Consider the following 25,490-nt stretch of genomic DNA (forward strand, 5'->3'; position numbering starts at 1 on the left):
GAGTAATTGTAAGTATCCACAACCTCTACAGTCACACTGCTAACAATCCACACATAATTACAGTTTTTAGAACCAAATGTGACAATTTTAGTTTTAGAAAGATTCAGACAGATCATTGATTTTAAAGTAGCCCGTAGCGTAACTCAGGCTAAGACCTAGTCCTTTTGGTGTAATCCAGAATAACTTGTCCATGTACAGAAGAGCGGGATAGCTGCATCCATTTATTATTGGCGGAAGCAATAGGCTCTGGTGACAAGTAGGATACATATCTGATAAAAGGCTAAAGTAGGCAGACCGGTTTTTAGCATAAGTAGTTAATTTAAATAAGAAAAGGGCCTTTCTGTCCCTATTCTATGTGCTTCCCTACCAAACAAAACTAACTAGGTGCTCACCATCTGCAGTAAAGTCCAAAAAAGTAAACCGTCTGTTTCCAGTCTCAAAGCCATCTAGCCTAACCTTACCACTAGGAGAAAACAAATTCCAGGGGAATGGCTCCCTCACCTGGGTAGGCTTTCCTCATCCTAGTAGCAAATTCTTAAATAGTTCTTGGCAAGGAACAAGTTACTTACCTGTAACTGTTGTTCTCCAGCATGGGTCTGGCATGGATTCACATGCCCATGAATATTCCCCGTCGTCAGGCCGGGAATCCTCGGTATAGAAAAAATCAGTATCAGTTTCGTTTCTGATCTGTCTTTCTCAGTAGTAACCAATCACTGGTCTCTGGGTCATACTGCCCCCAGCCAATGCCTGCCCTCTCCCTAAGCCCCGCCCCTGGCAGCCATCCTCAGATTTGGTAGCACGTGAAGTGGCAGTATGACCAAGTGAAGAGCCGCAGAGGGGTAGGCGGGAGGGTTCGCATGTGAATCCATGCCAGACCCATGCTGGAGAACAACAGCATGGGGTCTGGCATGGATTCACATGCTCATGAATATAAGAATACATAGCAGTATACACATGCACAACCACAGGAGGTGGCAAAATGCTCAATATCAAGCAATACAACAACTTAACATTAAGCAACTCTTACCTCCTCATCAGGCTCACCTTAGGCGAACAGGTTGCGCAGCACTGCCTGGCTGACTCTGGACTCCTCCCTGGAATCCCGGTCGACGCAGTAGCATCTCGTGAAGGTGTGCGTCGACCTCCACGTAGCAGCCCTGCAGATGTCGAGCAGGGGCACACCAGACAGGAACGCCGTAGTAGCAGCGATCGCTCTGGTCGAATGGGCCCTCGGACGGCCTGGCAACGGTCGGTTTGCCAACCGGTGACAGTGCATGATGCAGCCGGAGAGCCATCTGGAAATGGAAGTCTTCGAGAGAGCCTTCCCTTGATTCACAGGTCCAAAGTTCACAAACAGCTGTGATGTCTTCCGAAAACTCTTTGTGCGGTCCACGTAGAACTTCAGCGCTCTAGCTACATCCAGCGAGTGCAGAGTCCTCTCAGCCGGCGACGAAGGCGACGGGAAGAAAACTGGCAACACCGAGGGCTCATTGAGGTGGAAGTCCGACGGCACCTTGGGCATGAAGGAGGGGTGCGTCCTCAGCACCACCCTCGTGTCGTAAAAAGTCAAGTATGAAGGCTTGCAAGACAGGGCCTGGATCTCCCCCACTCGTCGTGCAGAGGTGATGGCCACGAGGAATGCTGTCTTCCACGACAGAAACTTCAACGGCACTGAATGCATAGGCTCGAATGGGGCCCCGATGAGCCTAGTCAGCACCACGTTGAGCTCCCACGCCGGGGCAGGGGCCTTCACCGGTGGGAATGATCGGAACAGTCCTTTCATAAATTCCTTCACCAGTCGATGAGAGCACAAGGACGCCCGTCCTGTAGTTCTGGTGTAACGTGAGATGGCAGCCAGATGTACCTTGATGGAAGCGTGAGATAGGCCAGCCTTGGCCAAGGACAATAGGTACGGCAATACTTGAGGGGCCGTAATCCGCAGAGGGTTAATCTTCTGTCCACAGCACCAGACAGAGAACCTCTTCCATTTGTGTCCGTAGCACTTGTGAGTTGAGGATGCCCTGGCCTTCGCGAGAACCTCTCTGCAGTCGGCCGGGATGTCGTATCCTCCAAACTCTAGTGCTGCAGGAGCCAGGCCTGCAAGTTCAGTGACTCTGGTTCGTGATGAAGAATGGCGCCTCCTTCTCTGGAGAGAAGATCCGCCAGCAGCTTGACTGGTGTGGACGCCGACAAGTCCAGAAGGTCCGGGACCCAGATCTGCCTCGGCCACGCCGGTGCAACGAGGATCATCCTGCACCGGGACCTCTTGAGCTGGTTGACGAGCCGGAGTAGCAATGGCAACGGCGGGAATGCATAAAGGAACAGGCCGTCCCAGGGGAACGAGAAAGCATCGCCCATGCTCCCCGGTTGGGGAAACCTGCTGGTGAACCTCCGGCACTTGGAGTTCGCCGCCGTCGCGAAGAGATCGGTCCACTTGATCCTGGCGCAGTTCCCACTCGTGGCACGAGCGCAGCTCTCTGCTGAGTGAGTCAGCGATGGTGTTTATCCCTGCCAGATGAAAGGGTACAAGAAACATCCCTTGGGCGACGGCCCAATGCCACAGATCCTGGGCTTCCTTGGATAGGGCAGGGGATCTGGTTCCGCCCTGCTTCCGAATGTAAAACATCGTGGTGGTGTTGTCGGTGAAGATCCTCACCACCTTGCCCTTGAGGGACGGAAGGAAGGACCTGAGGGCTCAGAACACTGCACGGAGCTCCAAGATGTTGATGTGGAGTCTTCTCCTCCGGGAGCCAAAGGCCTCTCGCGTGGAGACCCCGGTGTGCGCTCCCCAACCTTCCAGGGAGGCATCCGTCGTCACCGTCACCTGGTGGGCCGGGGCTAGGAAACCTGTTCTCGCCGTCAGATGAGAGCGGACACCCCACCATCGTATAGCCTGAGGGAACGCTTCGTCGAGCGGGATCTGTCCTCGAAGCTGCCCGTCGTCTGGATCCAGTGGGCATCGAGGAATTCTTGCAAGGGCTGCATCCGAAGTCTGCAGTGGCGCACCAGCAGCTGGATGGTCTTCACAGTGTGTTCCATGGCAAGCTCCTTTGTCCTTGCCCGTATGAGCCAGTCGTCCAGGTAGGGGTAGACGTGGATCCCCTGCAGGCGCAGCCGCACCGCCACCGGTGCTAGGCACTTGGTGAACACCCCTGGCGCCGATTTTAATCCGAACGGGAGGGCCTTGAACTGGTATTGCCGCCCTTTGACCACGAACCTGAGGAACTTTCGGTCCTGAAAAAAGCGCGAAAACGCAGCAAAAGCTCGAGAGCTACAGCACGAGGACTCCCAACACTTGAACGTGTGGTAAAAATCTGAGGATGGCTGGCGGGGATTAGGGAGAGGGCAGTCATTGGCTGGGGGCAGTATGACCCAGAGACCAGTGATTGGTTACTACTGAGAAAGACAGATCAGAAACGAAACTGATACTGATTTTTTCTATACCGAGGATTCCCGGCCTGACGACGGGGAATATTCATGAGCATGTGAATCCATGCCAGACCCTATGCTGGATAATGTAGTTTATTCATTTGTACAGTTCCTCTGTGGGACTTTACCACCTTTCTGGTGTCCCTCTTCTTTCTCGATTTAGACTTAGTCTCTTCGCTGTGTTTGAGATTTCATCCCCTTGTATTCTGCTTTGATTATGATAGGATGTGGCATTTATAACATGCCTGTACACAAGTGTTTCTAGGCGGGACAAGACAAGGAAGGGGAAACAAGGGAGGACAAAATAACGATCTTACTAGGCCATGTGTCAAGTGCAGGGAAGAGGGAAGGAAAGACATGCCAGGAGGGAGGGGAAGTGCAGTTAACTCAGGTGTAGCCAGCAGGTGGCTCATACATGCAGAGAGAAGGGACTGTAGGGTTGCAGATACCGACCCTTAAATGCTGGGGAGCCCAGAGGCGGTGCGAGGGCAACTGGACATGCAAGAGCCTGGGCCAGAGTTCAGAGGGTGACCAGTGCGCAGAGCAGTCCGGTGCATCAGCAGGGGAGAGGAAGAGACAGCAGACCCGAAAAGGAAGGTCTTGAGTTGATTACGGAACCAGAGGTGGTTCTGCTCAAGTTTGAGAGGCAGTGAGGCTCTTCCAGAGGGAGGCGCCAGCTGAGGAATTTGATCTGCACCCAACTCTCTGCTTGGGGAAGCGTCTGACCCTCAGAGTTGGAGGTGCGGCGAGATCGAGAAGGAAGATATTTTGGAAGAGAAAGTTGGAGGTAGAGCGGGACCAGGACCCAGAAAGCCTTATGGACAATGCAGAGGGTTTGAATTTGATCCTTGCAGCCACGAAGAGCCAGTGAAGAGATCTCAGAGCTGGAGAGACACAATCCCTGGGCTTAAGGCAAAGGACAAGTCTCAGTCCTTTTCTGAATAAGTTGTAAAGGTTAAAGTAGAGGCAGGAAGATTTGGAGAGGATGTTGCAATAGTCAAGCCTAGAGAGGACCAGGGGTCTGGAACAGTGATCTTCTGGGGGAAGTGAGAAAAGGAAGAATACCTCTGGGAAGGTGCAGCTGATAGTTTGACTTCTTATAGACATCAGATGTGAGGAGAGAAGGAGAGGGTGGAGTCGAAGATGACACCAAGGTTCTTAGCCTCACAGGAAGGAGCACGAAGAGGGCCCAGAGAGGACAGGAGGGAGCGGGTGTCCCAATGAGTAGGATCTCAGTTTTACTGGCATTAAGGCAGAGATCACTGGCAGCACACCATTTCTGAACTGCTGGCAGACAGTCTGGTATGAGAGAAGTAGAGGTGGCTGAGGGGAGCCTGAAAGAGCCGAGTGTCATCTGCATAAGACTCAAGTTGGAGCAGAAACTAGCGATGCAGTGGGCAAGAGGTGCCAGGTAGTGGTTGAAGAGCCAAGGAGAGAGGTTAGACTCCTGGGGAACACCACAAGTTGAGAGAGAGATAGAAGCGAGGAAAGACCCCAGTTGGACCGGAGGGTCGTTGAGAAAGGAGGTCAACCAGGCCTGGGACTGATCAATAATACCAAGGTTGTCCCGGAGACGATTGAGCAGGATGGCATGGTTGACCGTGTCAGAAGCAGAGGATAGATCAAGGCGAATGAGGACAGAAGGGAGATTAGAGTCAAGATGGCAGAGCAAGTCTTAACTGGTGTTCAGAAGAGCAGTTTCCTTGCTTCTGGCAGCTCTGAAGCCAGACTGGTGGTCATGGAGGCAACCAACAGATTCAGTCTGTAGATTAAGCCGGGAGATGGTCAGCTTTTCCAAGAGTTTGTCCAGGAAAGGAGTGATGAGATTGGGCAATAGTTAGCCAAAGAGGAAGGATCAGCCGAGGCCTTCTTTAGAAGGGGGCACACAAGAGCGTGCTTAAGTGGGAGGGGAAGTCCCAGTGGCAAAGGAGTGATTGCAGAACTCAGCAAAGGCTGGAGCAAGGGTGTCAATATGGTCCTTGATAGTTGTGGATGAGCGGGAAGAACTGGATTTGATGAGACTTTCATAGATCAGACTTGTCTAGAAACATCGCAAGGGGTGAACAGGGGAAAGGAGGAGAGACGGCCTCAGACTGGCCAAGAGAGAGGAGGTAGAGGAAGAGAGGGTGGGTAGGATTGTCCTGAGTTTTAGTAGTGAAATGAGAGGCCAAGGCCGTGCAGAGGGCCAGAGAAGTAGAGACTGCAGCAGGATTGGCCAGCTCCTTGCAGATTTTGAAAAGTTCCTCCGAGTTGTTACATTCCACAGAGATGAGTGCTTGGATGTAGGCCCTCTTAGAGGAAAGTCTGTACTGCCTTTGGAGCAGGTGGCAGGACAGACAGTCAGGAGGTGCGCCCAAGGCCCTCCATTTGCGTTTAAGGCAGCAAGATTGGCATCGTACCAATAGTTGCATTTGGATTTCGGTTTCAAGCGGATCCTCATGACGGGGGCAAGGACATCCAGAGAGTTGGAGGTAGAGAGATGAAGGTTAGAGAGGGCTGTGTCAGGGTGCGAGTCAACCGAAGGTGCAGGAGGAGGAGAGAAAGTAGCAGCAAAAGCCTCAACTGACTACTGACACACGCTTCATAGGTCAGATGACCGAGAAGATAGGTGGCAGTGCTGGAGTTGGCTTGTCGTACGGGGAAGAGATGAGAAAAAAAGGAGAAAGTGATCACTCCCAAGAGAGGAGTAGTGAGAGGGTTAGAGAAGGGGAGGTCTGAGGAGATTAGAACATCCAGGGTGTGCCCTGCAGAGTGAGTTAGGCCAGATGGAAGAATAGAGCGAGAATTGCAGAGTTCGCGACCGAGTCCCGAAGAAGGGCTGGTAGCATCCAGGTGGATGTTCAAGTCTGAGAAGTTGGGAGGTAGAGGCAAGGGGCGAGGAGAAGAGGTCAGCCCACTCAGAGGAAGAGGGCGGCTTGTAGATAGTGCCCACAGTAAGAGCGAGGCCAGGAGAGATGGAGAGCCTGCAGACCAGGCATTCAAAGGAGGAGTAGTGCTGCATAGGAATGATACTTGAGTTGAGAGTAGCGATGTTGAGCAAGTTGCCACATTTGAAGGACTTCTGGCGAGGGGTACACGACAGAGGTACACCATGCAGAAGTGTTGGAGGTGCCAGAGGATGGGCAGAGGAGTAAGGAAGAGAAGGCAGGATAGTCTGAGGGAGAAGAGTACCAGAGGAGGGAGGCAACAGGGTGGCCAGAGAAGCATCAGGGGGTGCCGAAGGGGTGGCAGAGGAAGGAGGCGGCAGAGGAGATACAGGGGTAAGAAGGGATAGCAGGAGAGGAAAGTAAGTAGATAAGGTGCAGGAAGCGTCAGAAAGGAGGAGATTGGCTAGAGGGCCCTGGACCAAGACTGGTGCCATTTAAGTAGACATTCATGATGGTCTGAGAGGAGATAGGGCCAGGAGGGCCTCCCACCAGGGAGAAGAGGAAAAAGGAGGGAGAAATGGGGGGTCCATAAGCCTGCAGAGGGAACAACCGAGTATGTCGTCAGTCTGGAGGAAGCACTGTTATAGGTATTAGCGATGGGGAGTCCTGGGTTGGAGACCAGGATGCCCCTTTTGAACTACTTCTTGCCAGACTGTGAGAGGGATAGGATAGTCTATAGAAAAGCAGTTAGGAAAGATAGGTGAGACAGCACCGGGTGCAGGAAGAGGAGGAGTAGGGACAGGAGAGGGGGAGTTCACTTTCTTAAAGTATCTCTGTATTCTTATTGTTCCTTACTTCTGCATAATCAATATGTCTTATATCACATTCATCTTGTTCAGACTGCCCTTCTTGGATCAAATACAGCAGTCCAAGCAACTAGGTTTCCTCCCTGGTGCAGTTTCTGTCCTGTTGTACTGAGAGAGACAGGCTAGACCGTGATTTTCCTTCTTACGGGTATTAGACCCTTCACTAAGATGAGCAAACAGGGTCCAGGTTATTCTCACTTTTATAGGCACTTGTCCCATCACTAGGACAAGTAGGCTGTGTGTCTCCTTGGTCCCCGTATCGCCTCCCGGGTTTCCTGCCTCTTCAGTTACCTTTGATTTCGAAGGTTAGCACCACTAGGTCTTTCTCCAGGATCGGGTCACTCGAGTCGCAAAGGTTAATGCATTCACATGTTCTTGGATTGACAGTCCACCTCCCACTGGTCACGCCACCGCTCTCCTGGTTCTCATCCGCTCTGGGTACTCTTCCCCTGCACAGCTCGGCTCTCCACTCTGTGCCTCCTGGTTATACCCACGGGTCGTATCTGCTCGACAGAGGATTGCCCTGCTCTCAGCAGCTTCCACTTCTCAGCCGATTACAACTTCCCGTGTTTCACACACTTGCCCTAGTCCTCCCTCTTTGGGTTGGCTGTCTGGTCCTCCCAGCGGAGCATCAAAGTCCCTTTCCTCTTTCAGCTGAGCATTCTCTTGTTCTTTCGTTCATCGTCCCAGTTTGGTTGGTATCCAACCATTGAGCAATCAGCATTACTTGCTCACCTCTGTTTAGTATTTTCATAAAATATTTCTTCAATTTGAATGTGTCATGTAATATTACAATTACAAACCATGGCTTGTTCGAATGTACTTCTCTGAATCCTGGATGGTACTGATGGCCCACCAGGAAGGGAGTTGAAGGAACAGGAGTCCTGGTCCCCAAAAGGGGAGTCTCTCCCTGTGCAGTTCCGCATAGCCCCACCCATACGGGGAATGTTGCGTAGCGGGCCTACCTCCTTCGCCTCACAAGGAAAATATCCCCTCTGGGGAGAAGTGACAAATCCCTGTGATTCGTCACAAAGGGATTTGTCACAACTTCTTACATTAAGATATTGCCTTGTGATCTAGTGGCCATCATGTGCTGCATCTAAAATATTTACCTGCTTTGCTGATTAAGTTATCTGATGTATATTTGAACCTAAATTGACTGTATAGATTTGTATCAGAATGTTGTTCGATAATACTACCTGGTGAGATTCGTTTTCCATTGCGTTCATTAGGCCTATAATAAACTTCTTTCATACTTGACCATCTAAATTGAATTGTGTCTCGTACTGTGTGGACTCTTGGAGGGCCCCTGACCCCACTCACAGTCTTACACCAAGCCTTGACTGCTCACCCACATAACGCAATTGTGTTTTGGCCAGCCTTTCAGAGCTCCCTGTTAAATCCTACTAGAATCCTCATAAAATGTGTCCAACAGCCAGGATTCTAGAAATCTGTCAACCTGCATAGCCTTCTGGGAGTCCTCAGACTAAGTCGACGGAGTGCTGGTTCAGTAGTCTGTATCCGGAGGGTCCACGACTGGTCCATCAGAGCATCGAACCGTGAACTAGCTGGACCCCGAAAACCTGGTTACTGAAGTGGCCTCTGCACCAGAGGCTCCTGAACTTCCCCCAATGGAACCAAGGCAGAAGGCCCAGTGGCTATGTGAATTGGAGTACAAGTGTTGAGTAAATATACCCGTTTGCGCCCCCCCCCTCCGTGTCTCCATAGGGTGACATGGGCATAAAGTCCCAGCCCCATCTCTCCCTTAGGTATCCTCCCCAGTCTCCTCTAAGGTGGTTGGATTAGAAGTGTCTTTTAAAGGCTTTCCTCTGGTTTTTAATTGAACTTTGAGAAATTAACAATCTACCCGTTGAACAAGTGTTGGCTTGAACAAACTTTCTACAGAGACTCCTAACTTGCTGAAAATACTTGGTGACCTGCGACTTTAAGGGCACAAGTCGCTTGCTTTTCTAGCTAAATTACTTTTAGCTTAGTACCTTATTTCTAAGGTCTGTTTGAGGTGTCCCAACTCCTTTATTTTTCACGTATTAGCTCTCAACCTGTTGATTAACCTAATTCTTTTTTTTCCCCCAAATTGTATTTATTCTGACACTTATTTATACAATGATTCAACGTACAATAATTCTAATCTAAAGTATAACACTTATTTGAACAAGTCATAACAGCTCAATTCATAAATAAACAGTCAGTTGGGTGAAGAGGAGAGTAAAAAAATATTTTTTTTTTAAAAAAGTAGAGAAAATGCAGATCGAGAAAAGACAAAAACTCTAGAATGTGATTTATGACAATGAATTACTTACCGTAAAAGCATTTCTGATGGTTGTATCTGCTTAGATTCACGTGCTGTGCATAGGTCCGACATCCAGTGGTCACTGCGGAGTATTGCATTTTGTTTTTCGTAGTCGAAAAGGGGACGTCGACAAGGCGTGTCTGTAACACTATCCCTATAGTGACGTGCGTTGAACCCACAATCCCTCACGCGTTGAGGTCCCTCTGTTTGTATTTTTCTGCCCTGAGGGAGCCTTCTAGACGTGAGTGAGTACAGAAAAGAGAGAAATATATAGAAAAGGATGTCTATGTTCCTTCCATCCGAGCGGGGAGGAAGGGTGGGCGCATGTGAATCTAAGCAGATACAACTATCAGAAATGCTTTTACGGTAAGTAATGCATTGTCTTCTGATGTTTGTTAATCTGCTTAGAATCACATGCTGTGCATAGACTAGCGAGCAGTACCCGGAGTTGGCGGTGGGTTATGAGAAGGAACAGTAGAGAAAAGATGTCTTAATACTGCCTGTCCCACCTGGGAGTCAGATCTAGAGTGTGCATCTAGACAGTAGTGTTTTGTAAAGGTGTGCACAGAACTCCAGGTAGCCGCTTTGCAGATGGACTCAAGGGGAACATTTGCAATGAATGCTATGGAAGCCCCAGTGCCTCGAGTGGAATGTGCTCTTGGCTTGAAGGGTAGTTCTCTCTTAGCAAGAGTGTAACAGAGAGTGATGCATTGAACAATCCATCTAGATATAGTGGACTTTGAAACTGCCTCTCCTCTTCCTGCTGCCACCGAGACAAAGAACTGATTAGTCTTTCTCAGTGGTCTGGTTCTTTCCATGTAGAACATGACAGCTCTGCGTACATCCAGTGTATGCAGACTTTTTTCTCCCAAGCTGGAAGGGTTTTGAAAGAACGTTGGTAGTTCTATTGACTGGTTTACATGAAATTTCGATATGAATTTTGGTGCAAACCTTGGGTGTGTGCGTAGAACCACTTTATCTTTGTGAACTGTTACGAAGGGGTCTAGTACAGAAAGAGCCTGTAGTTCACTTACTCTCCTAATGGAGGTGACAGCTATTAGGAAAGCAGTCTTAAGAGTGAGGTCTTTAAGAGTTGCCTTGTGCATGGGTTCGAAAGGAGGGCCCATGAGTCTTGAAAGTACCACAATTAGGTCCCATCCGGGAGCTGGGTTAGCTATTGGAGGATGTATTCTCTTTACCCCCTCCATGAAGGCCTTGATAACTGGTATCTTCCACCACGACACTAAGTTGGGAAGTGGTGTATGCAGATAGTGCCGCTAGGTGGACCTTAATGGAATTGAACACTAGACCTGAATCCAGTAAATGGGTCAAGTATAGGACAATGTCAGTGGGAGAGCAGTCAACTGGGTTGATGCTCTTAATTCTATACCAGATGACAAATCTTTTCCACTTGCTAGAATAGCAGTGGCGAGTATTCGGTTTTCTGGATTCCCTGAGGATGTCCATACATCTCTGCGGGAGTTGTAAATGTCCAAATTCTACGATCTCAGGAGCCAGGCTGCTAAATTCATGGTCTGAGGGCATGGGTGCAGTTTCCTGCCCTTGTCCTGTGACAGCATGTTGTACGGGCAGGGAAGTTTCACTGGGGGAGATAGGGCCATCTCCATCAAGTGAGCGAACCATGGCTGCCGGGCCCACATTGGGGCCACTAGTATCATGGTAACCTGCTCCTGGTGCATCTTGTGCACCACTTTGTTGAGAAGGGGAGTCGGGGGGGGGGGAAAGGCGTAAACAAATTTCCCTGACCATTGAATCGACAGACCGTTCCCCTTGGACTGGTTCTGGGGGTACCTGGAGGCGTAACTTTGGCATTGTGAGTTTTCTATAGTAGCGAACAGGTCTATTTCCGGGAATCCCCATTGCGTGAAGACGTCTAAGACGATGTCTTCGTGCAATTGCCATTCGTACTCTTCGGGCAGGGGGAAGTCTCTGCTGAGCTTGTCTGCTAGCAGATTGAGTTCCCCTGGTACATGTTGTGATAGTAGGAACATGTTGTGTTTGAGAGCCCACTTCCATATATTCTGGGACAGCTTGGACAGTCCTGGAGAGTGAGTGCCCCCTTGCTTGTTGAGGTAGTACATGGCTGTGGTGCGGTCTGTGAGGACCATCACTGTCCTTCCTTGTAGGTGTTCCTGAAAGGCTTTTAGTGCTTTGAACACCGCTAGAAGTTTCAGCAGGTTTATATGCTTGGATGCTAAGCTCGGAGTCCACGCTCCGTGAGCAGTGTGATGGGATAGGTGAGCCCCCCATCCTGTGAGGGATGCGTCTGTGGTCAGAGTGGCTTCCACTGCGGGTGTGGCAAAAGTCTTCCCTAACAGGTTTTCTTTTGTCCACCACCGCAGCGAGAGAACTAAGGCCTGCGAGACCACCACTAGATCGTCCCATTGTCCGCTGGCCTGACACCACTGGCTGTTGAGCCACTCCTGCATTAGGCGCATGCGCAGGCGCGCGTGAGGTACCAAATAAATACATGACGCCATCATCCCTAGCAAGCGCATAGCCTTGCGTACCGTCACCTCTCGACCTGCTACATAATGGGGGATCTGAAACAGCATGTTTTGGACCCTCTCGTTGGAGGGGAAGACGAGGCCTTCCTTTGTTTGAATTAGAGCCCCTAAAAATTGTTTGACTTGGCTGGGGTCTAAGCTGGACTTCTTTTCGTTGGAGAAGCCCAGTTGGTACAAAAGGTCTACGGTCTTTTGGGTATTGGAGAAGCATGTCTCGTAAGAATCCCCGGTTATGAGCCAGTCGTCGAGGTAAGGGTATACTGGGATGGATAGCCTGCGCAGGTGGGCCGCTGCTACTGCCAGTACTTTTGTGAATACCCTCGGTGCAGAAGCTATCCCAAAGGGTAGTACTCTGAATTGGTAGTGTTTGTTCCCTATCTTGAACCTGAGGTATTTTCTGTGTGCTGGCAACATTAAAATATGAAAGTATGCATCTTTCATGTCTAGCGTTGTCATGTAATCCCCCTGTGATAACAGTGGGATTACTTCCTGCAAGGTCACCATACGAAACCTTTGGGGTTTGACAAAGTTGTTCGCTGGGCGCAGATCTAATACAGGGCGCATGGTTAGGTCCTTTTTGGGTACAAGGAAGTACACTGAATAAATACCTTCTGTTACCTGAGATAGGGGGGACAGCTTCTATAGCTTCTTTTTTCAGTAGTTCTTCTACTTCTTGAAGAAGAATGGTGAGGTGTTCCGGTGTTATGCATTGGTTCCGTGGGGGTCTGTACTTCGGGGAACTGTTGAATTCTATGCAGTATCCGTGGGCTATGGTGGATAATACCCAGCGGTCTGACGATATTCCCTCCCATGCTGATAGGAACGATGTTAACCGGCCCCCGACCGGTGATGCATGGGAGGGGACCCGAATCTTCGGGTCATTTGTTGGTATTGGGCGTGGAACCTCTGGGGCTGGAGCCGCGACCTCTTCCTCTGCCACGCTGTTGGCCTCTTTGACTGAACTGGGTGTTACCCTGGTTAGAGGGCCAGTTGGTAGCAGAGAAAATTGTTGTTGGTGCTGCTGCTGGCGTTGGCCACGAAAGGAGCGTCTATTGCCATAGCCGCGTCTGTTAGGGGGCCTAGAAATTTGGTCAAGAGTCTTGATGGTATCAAACTCTTTCTTCGCATGTTCTAGGGCCTCATCCACTGCTTTCCCAAACAGATGTGTTTGTTCTATGGGCTTATTTATGAGGGAGGCTTGGGTTTCTGGCTTAAAACCTGAATTGCGTAGCCAGACATGGCGTTTGAGAAGTATTCCCTGAACCAGGGAGCGGCCAGCCGTCTCAGCGGCATCTAGGGAGTTCTTCACGATGCCCTGGTTTACAAGCGTTCCCTCTGATATTACAGCTAACAGGCGTGAACGCAGGGGTTCAGGTGCGTCCTCCGCTTCGCTGCGCAGCTTGCTCCACTGTGCATCTGCGTAGCTAGCTAGTAGGGAATTGTTATTTGCAATCCTAGTTGAGAAGGCGGCGGAGGTCGTGATTCTTTTCCCAAGTGCGTAGAGCTTCTTGCCCTCTTTGTCAGGTGGTGCTTCACTAGTGGATAGTGGTACCCCCGCTCTTTTTCTTGTATTAGTAACTACAAGGGAGTCCGGAATAGAATGTCCTCTGATGTACAAAGGGTCAGAGGATGAAGGGCTGAAGAGCTTTTCTATTCTAGGGTTGACCCCTCTTACTAAGGCTGGATTGGGAAGGAGATATTTTTCTCTTAATAGAAGCCAGGAGCGGAATAGACTGGCTAACGGGGGCTTTTTCTTTAATCACTTTTTCTACAAAGTCTATGTCAGGAAGAGTTTCCCCTGTGTCTATCTCAAAATGCGCTGCTGCCTTGCGCAATAGTGCATTGAGTGAAGGTTGGTCATCTATGGGAGAGGAGTTCCCAATATGTGAATCCTTGAGAGGAGAAGGGTGAAAGGCATCAGGGTCTGAGTGCACTGATGGGGATTGCCAAGGCTGCACTGAAGGGGATTGCCAGGGCTGCGAGGTAGCTGTATCTTCTTCAAAAGCTCCTGCAGTAGTGTAAAGATCTTCTTCGAACCCCTCTTCCTCATGTTCTTCCTCTCCCCCCAAACACTCATCTTCCTGTAGGTATTGCTCCTCCTCAGTGAGGTCATATACATCTGTGGAAGGGGGAAACAGCCTAGGGATCTTGACTCTAGGGTCATCCTGGGGCCATTCTCTGTCTTTTGTGAGTGGGTGGGTCTTGGCTTCCCAGAAACCTTTCCATTTTCTCCATACAAGAATGGAGTCTTTCAAGGGTCTCATGGGGTACCCCTGAATAGTCTAAAGGGGGGAAATCAGTGTTTTCACCTTCAAAACGCTTAGAACGCTCCCACAACGTCGAGGAGAGGTTTCCGTCTCCCTCTGAAAAGCCCTCCGGTAGTTCAGAAGTGCCCTTAGATGAAAGGGGCTGTTCCTGGCTACTTTTGTGCTTTTTCGGCGCGGAATTCGACGTTTGTTTCGTCGTCCGCGTACGTTTGTCTTCGGAGACAATTCTTGCTAGGCTCTCGACAACGAGTCTGTCAGTCGAGGGCTCTGGTGTCGACGTTGCCTGCGTTGTTCCTCGACGGCCGCTCTATGGAGCGTTACGTCGGATGATTTTGAGGTAGCGCCCGTGTTTGATGAAAGCCCAATCGCTGGTCGCGGCTGCGTTTGCGGGTGGGGCTTGAGACCTTTACGGTCTGAGGTAGACGCCGGAGTACCCTGCGTCCCCTTTGGCGCTGATGGATCCTTCGTCCTCGACGAAGAAGAGCCGTGGGTTGTGTGTTTAGTTTTATGGGGTCTATGTGCGTCCTTGTCGCCGGGGTGTTCATCCCCATAAGCAGGGCGTGAGCCGAGCCCGTCGGGGCCGGGGACGGACGTCGAGGAGCGCGAGCGCTCCCTCTGGGGGTTCATGACTTCCGTGATGGACGTCGAGTTATCACCCTCCTCGTCACTTTCTGTAACAGCGGTGGCGGGTGAGGAAACTGACTTCGACATAGCGTAGTCCGCCCACCTCTTAACCTTTCGTTCTTTGAGAGTTCTTGGTTTCAAGAGCTTGCAGGCCGCGCAGCTGTCCTCTTTATGATCGAGGGGCAAGCAACGATTACAGAGCTTGTGTTTATCCTTCCAAATGTATTTGCCCCTACAGCGTGGGCAAAACTTAAAAGGTGTCCTCTCCATAGCTGAGGCAATAATAGCTGGTGATAACCCCAAGGGAAAGATAGGGGAGAAAGAAAGACATTCTCAAAGAGAAGATAAAAGTTCGAACCCCCACTCTCCCTACTGTATGTTGGCCGTCGAGGCCAGGCCACGTGTTCGGCAGCGCCGAAGGATCTCCGCCTCTTCCCCTCCGTCGAGAACTTGTTCGGCGGAGAAACAGCTTCACAGCTAACGTCGAGGGGAGGGATCGTTAACAATATAATAAGTATAATTAAGGACCGAGGTCCGTGGTAAGTATTAGCAATGTCTCTCTAGGAGCTCCGCGAAAGGCGACCAGAAGCTGGGCGGAAAAAAACAATCTGAGGGACCTCGACGCGTGAGGGATTGTGGGTACAACGCACGTCACTATAGGGATAGTGTTACAGACACGCCTTGTCGACGTCCCCTTTTCGACTACGAAAAACAAAATGCAATACTCCGCAGTGACCACTGGATGTCGGACCTATGCACAGCATGTGATTCTAAGCAGATTAACAAACACCAGAAACTAAGTTTTCAAGGTAATTAAACACCCCTAGATCATCTCATATTTAGCGTTGATTTACCCAATTCTATTTTGTTATTCACTTGCTAAACTACATTTGCAGTATCCTGAAATCTCATTTAAAAGTGAAGTGTTAGTGCTCTTAAAGTACATCAAGATAAAAGTACATATAGTGAAAGTTTTAGTGTTGCCTGTGGTTTTTAATTTCTAAGTTTATCCAAGGCCGTAACAATTTTTATAATGCCTAATGTACATCAAGAGTGCTCAGTGTGTGCTCAACTGAACCCTTCACCGCTCACCGCTTAAATATAAACCCTGCGGCTCATTTACTGTAGTACTATACTGCATTACAAAAAACAGTCCACTTATTTAAATCTCGGACCAGGACTCACCATCACAATTCAGGAGCCGCTCAGAAGCACCACATTGTTTTGTAATGGAAGGTGCGGCACAAAGCCCATTTTATGATAACATGTACCATAGGAAGTTTTTAAGTTTGTTAGCTGCAGATGCCTGCAATGTAGCCAACTGGTCATCTGGATTTGGAGGCGTTACCCATGCTTGTTGTCTTAAGTTGATGCAGGAAGTGGATAGAGCCTAGTTGTCCCCAGTTCTGATTTCCAAAGGGAGTATTTAACTAGGTTTGGATTGCCAACCCTCCTATACACTACCTGACATCACCAGTAATCAGACAACTTCAACAAATCTAGACTGGAAAGTAATGGGGATGGCCATTAGAATCCTGCCCACTGCGAGAAAAAAAAAAACCCTCACAAAAACAAGTTTGTAACAGGCCTCCAAGTGTTCGAATCCCTGCCAGACTTGTCCCTGTACTAATCAGACACCTAGACTACCCATCACAGTTTAGGATTTGGCAATTACAGGGAAAGCTCATCAGCAGCACAAGGCTATGCAACTGGCACACGTTAACTTTTACCCATATGGCAACAGATGCACAGCATAAGAATATTCAACGGTAGGGTTAAAGGAGACCAAGCACTAACGCTTTGCTTTTTCATTGCTTGTTGATCTTTAATGCATCCTTTACATTTTGCTGTGAAAGATTCTTAATCATAGATATCACTGCTGGGTCCGTAAGTGGCTGCTAGCCTTCCACCCCTGTGCTCTGAAGTGGCTAAGAGGCACACATGCCAATTCAGAAACCAAACCAGTGCTGTGAGGCAGTTTCATTTGAGCTTAAAACAGACAAAAGGCACTGTTGTATCAGACTTCTTACACAGTGAATATAAATATATTTCCCAGAAGTCAAAGCAATCTTTAGGCATTTTTGTTTTAATTTTTCTGTTCAGGTAGAAGGATCTACAATTGAACAAATTCATAACAGATTATACACTACTAGCCTCACCCACCCCACAATTCTTGGACAGATTCTGTAGTTGAACAACCAGTTAAAAACACTTTCCCTATTATAAATATTATAATATGTATGCATTTACTTAAATGTAAACTGGAAATAAAATAACTATGAAAATATTGCTGCTGCATTTATTTCTATTTTAGAGACATGCAGCATTTTAAAGAAGGTAGTTTAACGCAACAGATGAAGATTACTTTTCTAGTGAATCCCTTAATTTAAATACACTAGGAATTTAATCTGATTTCACCAACCATACCTTCACTGAATTTGCTGTACAGTTGTATACAATGAACAGCAAAGCATGGTTTTGCTCCACTCTGCTTGGTCGGTACGTTTATGGATGCTTACAATATAACATTTAATATTGGTTGAACAATTTGCTGAAGATGTGCAATCCCTTCTCAGAGGGAATTGTTTCAGTATGGACACAAAGGATACTTTTTCTTAGTATTTCCACTCAGAAAATGACGTTCAACTCTGGAAATGAATGGCAATCATACCCACAGGATATTTAATATTAAGACTTAAACCTACGCAGTTTAAATGTTGAGATAAAACAAATAAACGGTTTAAGTTCACAGAAATGTCAGCAGTTATTTTATATGCTGTTGCGAGTAACAATGTTAACTGGTTCAAAGAGGTGCCAGTGGTCCCCAGTGATAGAAATTTATTTCAGCTGTATGGGTCAAGTAATGAAGGCACCGATACCAAAGGGATACAAATGGTGGCCTTGAAGTGCAAAATCAAGGATTGTGAACAAAACTGTTGGCTGTACTTAATTATGGGCATTAACCATGGAAATAAAATGCAATCATACATGAAGCAAAGTTCATCGAATTTTGTTCTTTTAATAGATTGCATATAGCCGTTTCATCCACACATTTCAAACTCTTTAAGAGTAAAACTTCATTTCCATTTTTACATGCTTTGGAGACGGTACTAGTTGATCCTAGTGCTTACAATAGTCTTCTATATCCAAATTTGAATTTGTACACTGAGCTTTAAGAAAATCAAAGGACACTAAGGGTGTAGCCATTCATAGCAGCAATGAAATATCACCAACTGCTTTTTACATAACCAAATTCAAGTCACAAACCAAAGTGACTGCACCACAAGTCATCAGGTACAAAAACTGCTAGTTTGCTTTAAATTAACTTGAAATTCTATCATACCCCCTCTGCACTTTATAAACAGCAAACATTTTGCTATTATTTGTACACAGGCTAGAAGACTTCGCTGATATAAAAGTGCTAATTCATTTACAGATCAGTTATGTCGTAGTGCTACAATAAGTGTCCAATATTCTACATATGAACAATCGGATTTCGTGATCAATTGAAATAAAGAAACGCAAGGCTCTCTGGTTGCCTCCTCTTATTTACATTAAAAGAACCAACATCTTACTGGGACGAAGGCAAATAATTAGACAAACTAATTAGATTGCCATTGGTGCAATAAAATTATTAATTGACCTTCTAGTATGCACTGTAAATGAAACATTTTATGTAGTCCTATGGCCCATGCTTTTTTCCCTCCAGAAATGAAAGCTTTCTTTGTGACGTCACATATTAGTTTCAGAGTTCCACAGTGTGGTGCTTTAGATGCTTGGAAGTCAGATTCTTCTCTTCAAAAAACCTGTTTGCTGTCCCAGTGCCAGGTTACATGATCAGGTCCCACTTGAGGTTGCTCTTCGTTCAATCTCAATTTCATAATTGGGTAGAAGTGAGCTTTAGAGAGCATGTACCAGTTCTGGAACCACTACTGCGAGGAACACAAGCTGGTCACTACAATCAGTCACACAGTAGCAGGAAAGAAGGAAATCAATTCATTCCCGGGGCAGGACCTCCAAAATTGAATGAACTTGGCACAACTGGAGCATTAAATTTGTATCCACCATGTTTCTCTATCATTTTGGATTCTGTAAGAAAGTTTAAGAAGAAAAATATTAAAAATGTTCACAAATCAGACTTCACAAGATCAATTTTTAATTACTTAAGCTGGCAGGAATTGCACAAAAGGGTGTCTGGGAGGAGGGGGGCTGCGGGGAGTCTAGGAAGAAACCTCTATGCAAACCCAGCATGGAGTAAAACAACCAGACCTTTTTCCTAAGAGTATGAATGGAATAATTTTTATATGTCGAAACTAGAACGTTCCCCATTGTATATTGAATGGGTAGATCAGGGGCAAAATACAAGACTACAAACACAACAAACTACCCTAAATCATTTAAATGCGGCCACTAATGAAAGTGTATAAGGAAAGAATAATGCCTGAATACACCAAGACTAAAATTGTAGTCATTGCATAGAAATATTCAAATACAAATTATTCTCGTCAATCTGAAAAACAAAAATCAGTTAAGCAGCGCAGGTACCACAATACATAAAGTGCGAACAGTGCTGCAAACCAAGCAAATTTAACAATGATTGAGCAATTACAACAGCCTCAGTTCAGCCCACGTCTCGCAGGTGAAGCAATTTCTGGGTCGCTGACATATGTAGTTTTGATTGTGTGTGATTTAGGCCAATTTGCCCAGCATTGCGCACTAGCGGGCGTTTCATCCCTCTCGCCTTCCTCGAGTTTCCCTGTTCCTGCCTGCCGCCCTACCTTGAGAATGGTCCATCTGCACTCCCATCAATACAGCGGGGACCAAAGGCCTCGCGGCCTGCAACCTAGCCTCTTTTCAACCCACGTCTCGCAGGTGAGGCAATTTCTGGGTCTCCAACACATGTAGTTTTGATTTTTAGTGCGACTTAGGCCAATTTTCACAGCATCGTACACTAATCACTCTTACCTGCCTTCCGCAGCCCCTCTAGCTAAGGGCCTCAAGGCAAAGGGCAGCTCCAGCAGTAGCAGCTCCAGATTAGGTTTGCCAGCATTCGCCAGAGGAGCCTGCAGCGCGGCCATCAACCAGCATCCACTGACATTGTGTGCAAGGTGCGGGCGGCGGGAACCGCCATTACTGCTCTCTATTGAACTGTCCCACCGCTCTTATTACTCCTACCACCAAAAATGTCTGATGCACGTAGACCATTGCATGGTAGCCATATCTGGCATTTAGGCCTCCATCGAGGAAACTTGAATCTAGGGGTTTCGATTTTACCACTTGTTAGGACAGTTTGTCTAAAGTCCAACTAAGGGCTTAAGAAAACGATTAAACTGATGTAGTACAAGACTACACTCTTAGTAGAAGGTTGTACTACCTGATTTGAGGGTCGTGTAGACAGAGCAGCCAGGCTTAGGTGGGAGAGAGGGCTGTAGAATCAGTACAAAGTAATTGTGATACAAATGGTCCAAAGAAACACTAAAACACTATGTAAAGTAAGAATATATGGTTTATTTAAATACACGTAGGCCAACATAAATCTTGGGGGAAAATAAGTACCATCATAGATCATATAACACATTATGGAAAAAACACTATGCTTGAAGGTACACAGACCAAAGCATATAATCTTATTTGGAACACCTAACAGGAGTTCTAGGGAAGTCGAAACCAATAGTTCCTTTTAGATTACTTACAGTAATACCAGGGTAGTGACCCTATCAGTTGTAATGTGATGCTCAGCAAGAAATCGCATAGTAATATCAACTGGATGATTTACTTTTCTGATCTAGTGAACCACAGATTCTAGGAACAGTATAAACCTATAACTGATTCAGGATAACAGTTATTCTAGGGGAGTTGTACCTTGGGTTGTAATATTCAATTACAGTTGCTGTTCAGTTCACAGACTAAGGGAAGCAATAACTAATTTATTTTAGGATAACAGTTATACTCAAGGTAAGTAAAACCAATACACTTTTTACAGGAGCTCTAAGTAACTTAAAGATGTGTATAAACCCAAGACACTGTCTAAAAAGACCAGGAAAAGCAAAACCCAGTGTTACACTTCATGAATGACTCAGTTATTCTAGGTAGGTAAAACCTAATACAGACTTATTTTGGACAGGCTATCAGTTATTCTAGGTAGGTAAAACCTAACACAGACTTATTCTGGACAGGCTAACAGCAAGTCTGGGGAATCAAGACCCAGTTAGGGGACACTCATTCAATTATCCTAACAGGAATAATTGAGTGAAAGCAACAGTATTACTTTGGGGGAAGAGGCACAACCAATGCACAGGTGAGTAACGAACGTTTTATATACTTTTCAGAATAACACATTCAAGGTAAGTAAGAACTTTTGTAACTGTTTACTCTGAGTTCCAGTTACCAACCAACTTCTTTTGCAAGTAAGTAACTTTTAAAACACATTCTCTTTTCTAGGCAAAAGGCCCAATCCTTTAAAAAAGTATTTCACTTATTCTTGGAGCATGTTCTCAGTGGCAGAAGGGGTGTGGGGGTCACTAGGGTATCGTGTCCAACGGCAGTGTCAGGATAGGTTCTTAAGTAGCAAATGTCAGATTTCCATAGGAAGGCTGTTCATACAGGGGAGCATTTTACTTTAGAGTTGAAGGTCCAGGGGCTTCACAGAAGAGACCCTAGGAAGATTCCAGCAGTGGGCCTGGGCTAACTGGATGAGAGCCCTCCCAATCACAGTAGACACCCTAAAAGTGCACAGGAATCACAAGAGACTTTGATTTTGCAGCAGGACTTCAGGAGCTGAAGCCAAAAACCTGGTCGGTGGATTCCTTGTCGTGGTGACTGAAAACCGGACACTGGAAGGGACTTTGCAGCAGGGATCAACAGGGAAGGATCTAGGCAAGGTTTTCCTCGCAGCTGGATGCGATTCTGTGGATCTGGCCCCTTTTCAGGAGCACAGAAGACCGAATATCACTGGTCGGATGCTTGTTGTTACAACAGCACTCTGGTAGGGGACTTTCTGGACTTGATTTATGTCTCTGGAGATCCATCAGGATGCCCACCAAGTTTCAGCGAGATTTGGAATTCAGAAGACCTTGCACCGCACAATGGCACGAGGTCCCAGAGCATTGCAGCCACGCAAGGTCGCAGCACGGCGTCGGACAGCTCAAAATGCAGGTGGTCTTGAGTCTAGTGGGTCTCACCAGGCTATGGGTTGTAGAGTCCCCAGGTTGATTGGAAGGAAGGGCTACAGCAGGCTCTGGTTACACAGCAGACTCTCCAGTCGCTGCAAATCGTCTTCGCCACTTTTCCTTTATCATCCTCTCGGGTTTTGGTTCTAGTGGTCGACTAACTTCAGCTTCCAGGTTAGAACTTTTACGCAGGAATCCAGTCAATCACAGCCTTGCAACATTCAAACTGGGGAATAGGGGGGTGGCGGGGAGAGGAGCGACAATGCTTCCAGGACAGAACCCAGTCTTCCAGTTTGAACTGCAATCTTGCACTGAGGCTGGAAGACAAAGGGCTGCAGAGCTTTGGACCCCTCCCTCGCTTCCTTCATTCACAGACACTCTGGAGCCTGGGCGTGGACTACACCGGACTCCCACTGAAGATAAAAATCACAGTAATTTCCCGCCCTGGATGTCAGGGGAAAGAACAAGAAGGGACAAGGAACACTAAAATGGTGAAAAAACAAGACCGGGGCCATGTTGATAAAATGAGCACCCATGGGTGCTTTAACCAGGGCTTTGCATACAGCATGCAGTAAAGGTGCAACAAATGAATAAAAGGTATCATGGTCACCAGCCATTAAAGTTAAGTTTGTTCTTGTGACATAAATGTTACATTTAAAATGAGAAAGAGGATACTCCGTATCTCCCCAGCACTCCACAAGGTGGGGGTGCTGGTCTCGCCTAATAAAATGTAAAAAGGGATCTAAAGATCCTTTCTACCCTTGGGAACTGTAGTTCTCAAAGTGTTAGCCAGAGAAAGGTAAAAGGGGAGCCCCTCAGGCACTTATTGCCAAAAAGTTGTCAAAGAGAAAAACTTTTAAAAGACACTGGCCCTCATTACGAGCCAGACTCATGGGGATTTACCAGTTCCGAACTTGCCTGAATTAATGGGGCATTACAGCCCCGGTGATCCGGTATTTCCGGAGCCGGCATTCTGTAAATCCCCATTCCTGTTGAGTCCCATAGGACTCCCATGGGAATACGGAAGTGGAAACAGCGGCACCATGTGGCAATGGTGCCGGTGTTTCTGTGTCCGTCTGCGGCCGGTGGCGCTACGGCCGCCAGGTCAGACCTGGCGGGTGTAACACCACATGCCCACATAACTTAGTTAGCCGGTCCTGAAAACGGTACCGGTACGGTTTTACCGGCACCGTTAAATCCCGACTGGCCAACTTGTAATGAGGCACACTATGTAGAGTTTTAAAACGGACACCCATAAAAAGAGTAAACTATTCTGTGAGTGTGGCAAAAATTCCCCCTCACAGAGGTATAAGGAAAAATCAAAGGTTTCTGGGTTGACACAGGTCAGGGAGATTTAGGATTGCTATGCAAATCTTACCCAACAAGGACACTATGAAGAGTCTTAAAAATGACACATAAAAAGAGTAAAAGGATCTGCGAGTGTGGAAACAGGTTGACACTCAATGAGGTATTGGGAAAAATAGTCCACCACTAATGCAAAATGTTCTGGGGTTGACAGGTCAGGAAGATCATTGCTATGAAAATCTTAGCCAACACAAGGGCTTTGTACCCAATGGTACTTTCCGCGCAACATATCCAAATCCCGATCCTGTGCACAGAAACCAGTATTAAGCATGTTACAAAAGTAAAATTGTAATTCCTTACTGTTCAGCAAAGATTGTACGCAGTACCCTCTGGGAACACTACAAACAACTCTGACTACAGGTATAGGAAACCCAACCTTTGGTATAAGCTTGTACTACACAGTTTTGGTAGCTTGTTGAGCAGCCAGGCTTATCTCAAGAGGGGTCAATGTGAGCTGTAGGGGAGTTGCACTGATTCACAATGACAAGTATTCAAATAAACACTTCCACTCAAGGTTTCTTGAATAAACAATTATTAATTTATCAGGTAGTTAGAATAACCCTTCTTCCGAAGGGAGCAATGTAAAAACTAACACAATACACTTCAATACTGTACACTCAATTTCTAAATCAGTAAAGACCCTTTTGGGATGGCCTACAGACAACCTACACCCTCCGGTGACTTCAATAGCTAGGGTTCTGAGGACATTAATATCTTACTGTTTGCATTTAGAACACTGTTATAGTTGGTAAAAGGAAAAGGTTATACCAAGAGACCACAAATATTCTAAAGCAGGCAAATACGTTTGGATCCCCACAGCAGTCTCATTCAGTATAACAGGCTAAGCCAAAGTCAATGGGCAAAAGTCTTATATAGGATGAAGCACTTCTGGTAGGTAAGTAGAAAAGTAGTTGCACAATGTTTAGAAAGTCTTTGAAGAAAAGAAGAATCAAATGTAGGGCCACAAGCCGTTAGACTTGTGAGTAGTAGAGGATGAAAGCAACTCTACAGCAAGAGGTAAGTTCTCTCAGACCTTGTACAGTACCTTTTGAATTGAAGAAACTATGCACCAGATTAATTCTTTTCCTGTGCAGCTCTGCAGAGCTCACTGTTGCTGGGCCTCAGTCATGGGGACAAGAGGGAGGACTTCTGGGGACTCCTGCACTGCAATGGGACGGTCACTGCTCGCAACCGGCAATCTTCACATCAGTGGCTGTTCAGTGTTTCAGCTCCTCACGTCTACCGCAAATAGCAACACAGCCGTTCCTGGCTGTCGAGATGGCCTTTCCTTGCTTCTGGGGTCCCGCACTCTGTTGAGGGGGCTCAGGCTCTGTCAGTCCTGCTGCCTGGGAGTCCGGAGGATCTTCCTGAGGCTCTATGCCTGCGTAAAAGCAATGCACACAATCTGGTCTTCCTCTCCCTGGCTATACGGTTTCCAGCAGCAACTCTCTGGAAATTCAACCAGCACCGAGAAGATTGTCCAGGTGACTTTCCTGGGAGTCGATTGGTCCCACCATCTCAAAGATTTGAAAACACTATTTACATGATCAGTGTTATCTGGGAGTGCCTTAGATTGCCCAGGCCTCGCTTAGGTCCCTCTGTGTCTGTCTTGTCTCAGATGCTCTAGTTCCTGGAGTCATCTATTTTTATGTTGTCCACGCCTTCATGCCTACGGGTCTACAGTGCGCATTATAAATGCTATGTAATGTAATCTCAAGGGGAGAAGTCGTCCGTGCAGGGGCTTCTCTGTCGATACGAATTTGGAGGCAAACCAATGGTCGAGGAGTTGCAGCAGGCGTCTTCAAGTTCTTCTTCGGTTACTTTATCCAGTTGTCGACTCTGCCTTCCAAGCCAAAAGCCTCGCCTTTTATTCAGTTTGCTCCCATTCATTCCAGCCTAGCTGTCAGTCACCCAGCAGGGTGGCTGTCCTTACCAGATAGCCAGCCGGCCAATCACTACACAGTGCATTTGGGTCTTCTAGGAGACTAAGCACAGGGCGTTTCGGGCACCTCCCTCACTTCCTGCCCACCCCAGACACCTTTGAGCTAGAGGCAGGCTTCACTC

The 25,490-nt window shown here is 47.3% G+C and overlaps 1 protein-coding gene across 1 annotated transcript in view; it reads right to left on the bottom strand.

Annotated features, from left to right (window-relative positions):
• Positions 1 to 17,891: 17,891 nt before the first annotated feature.
• Positions 17,892 to 25,490, bottom strand: part of IPO7 (importin 7) — a 1,018,209-nt gene continuing 1,010,610 nt past the window's right edge. The window contains exon 25 of the mRNA XM_069623670.1: positions 17,892 to 18,981. Within this exon, the coding sequence (XP_069479771.1) occupies positions 18,884 to 18,981 (98 nt within the window). The 3' untranslated portion in view covers positions 17,892 to 18,883. The remainder of the gene's footprint in view (positions 18,982 to 25,490) is intronic.

This window comes from Ambystoma mexicanum, chromosome 11, assembly GCF_040938575.1.
Source record: "Ambystoma mexicanum isolate Mex_15411 chromosome 11, UKY_AmexF1_1, whole genome shotgun sequence".
Taxonomy (NCBI): domain Eukaryota; kingdom Metazoa; phylum Chordata; class Amphibia; order Caudata; family Ambystomatidae; genus Ambystoma; species Ambystoma mexicanum.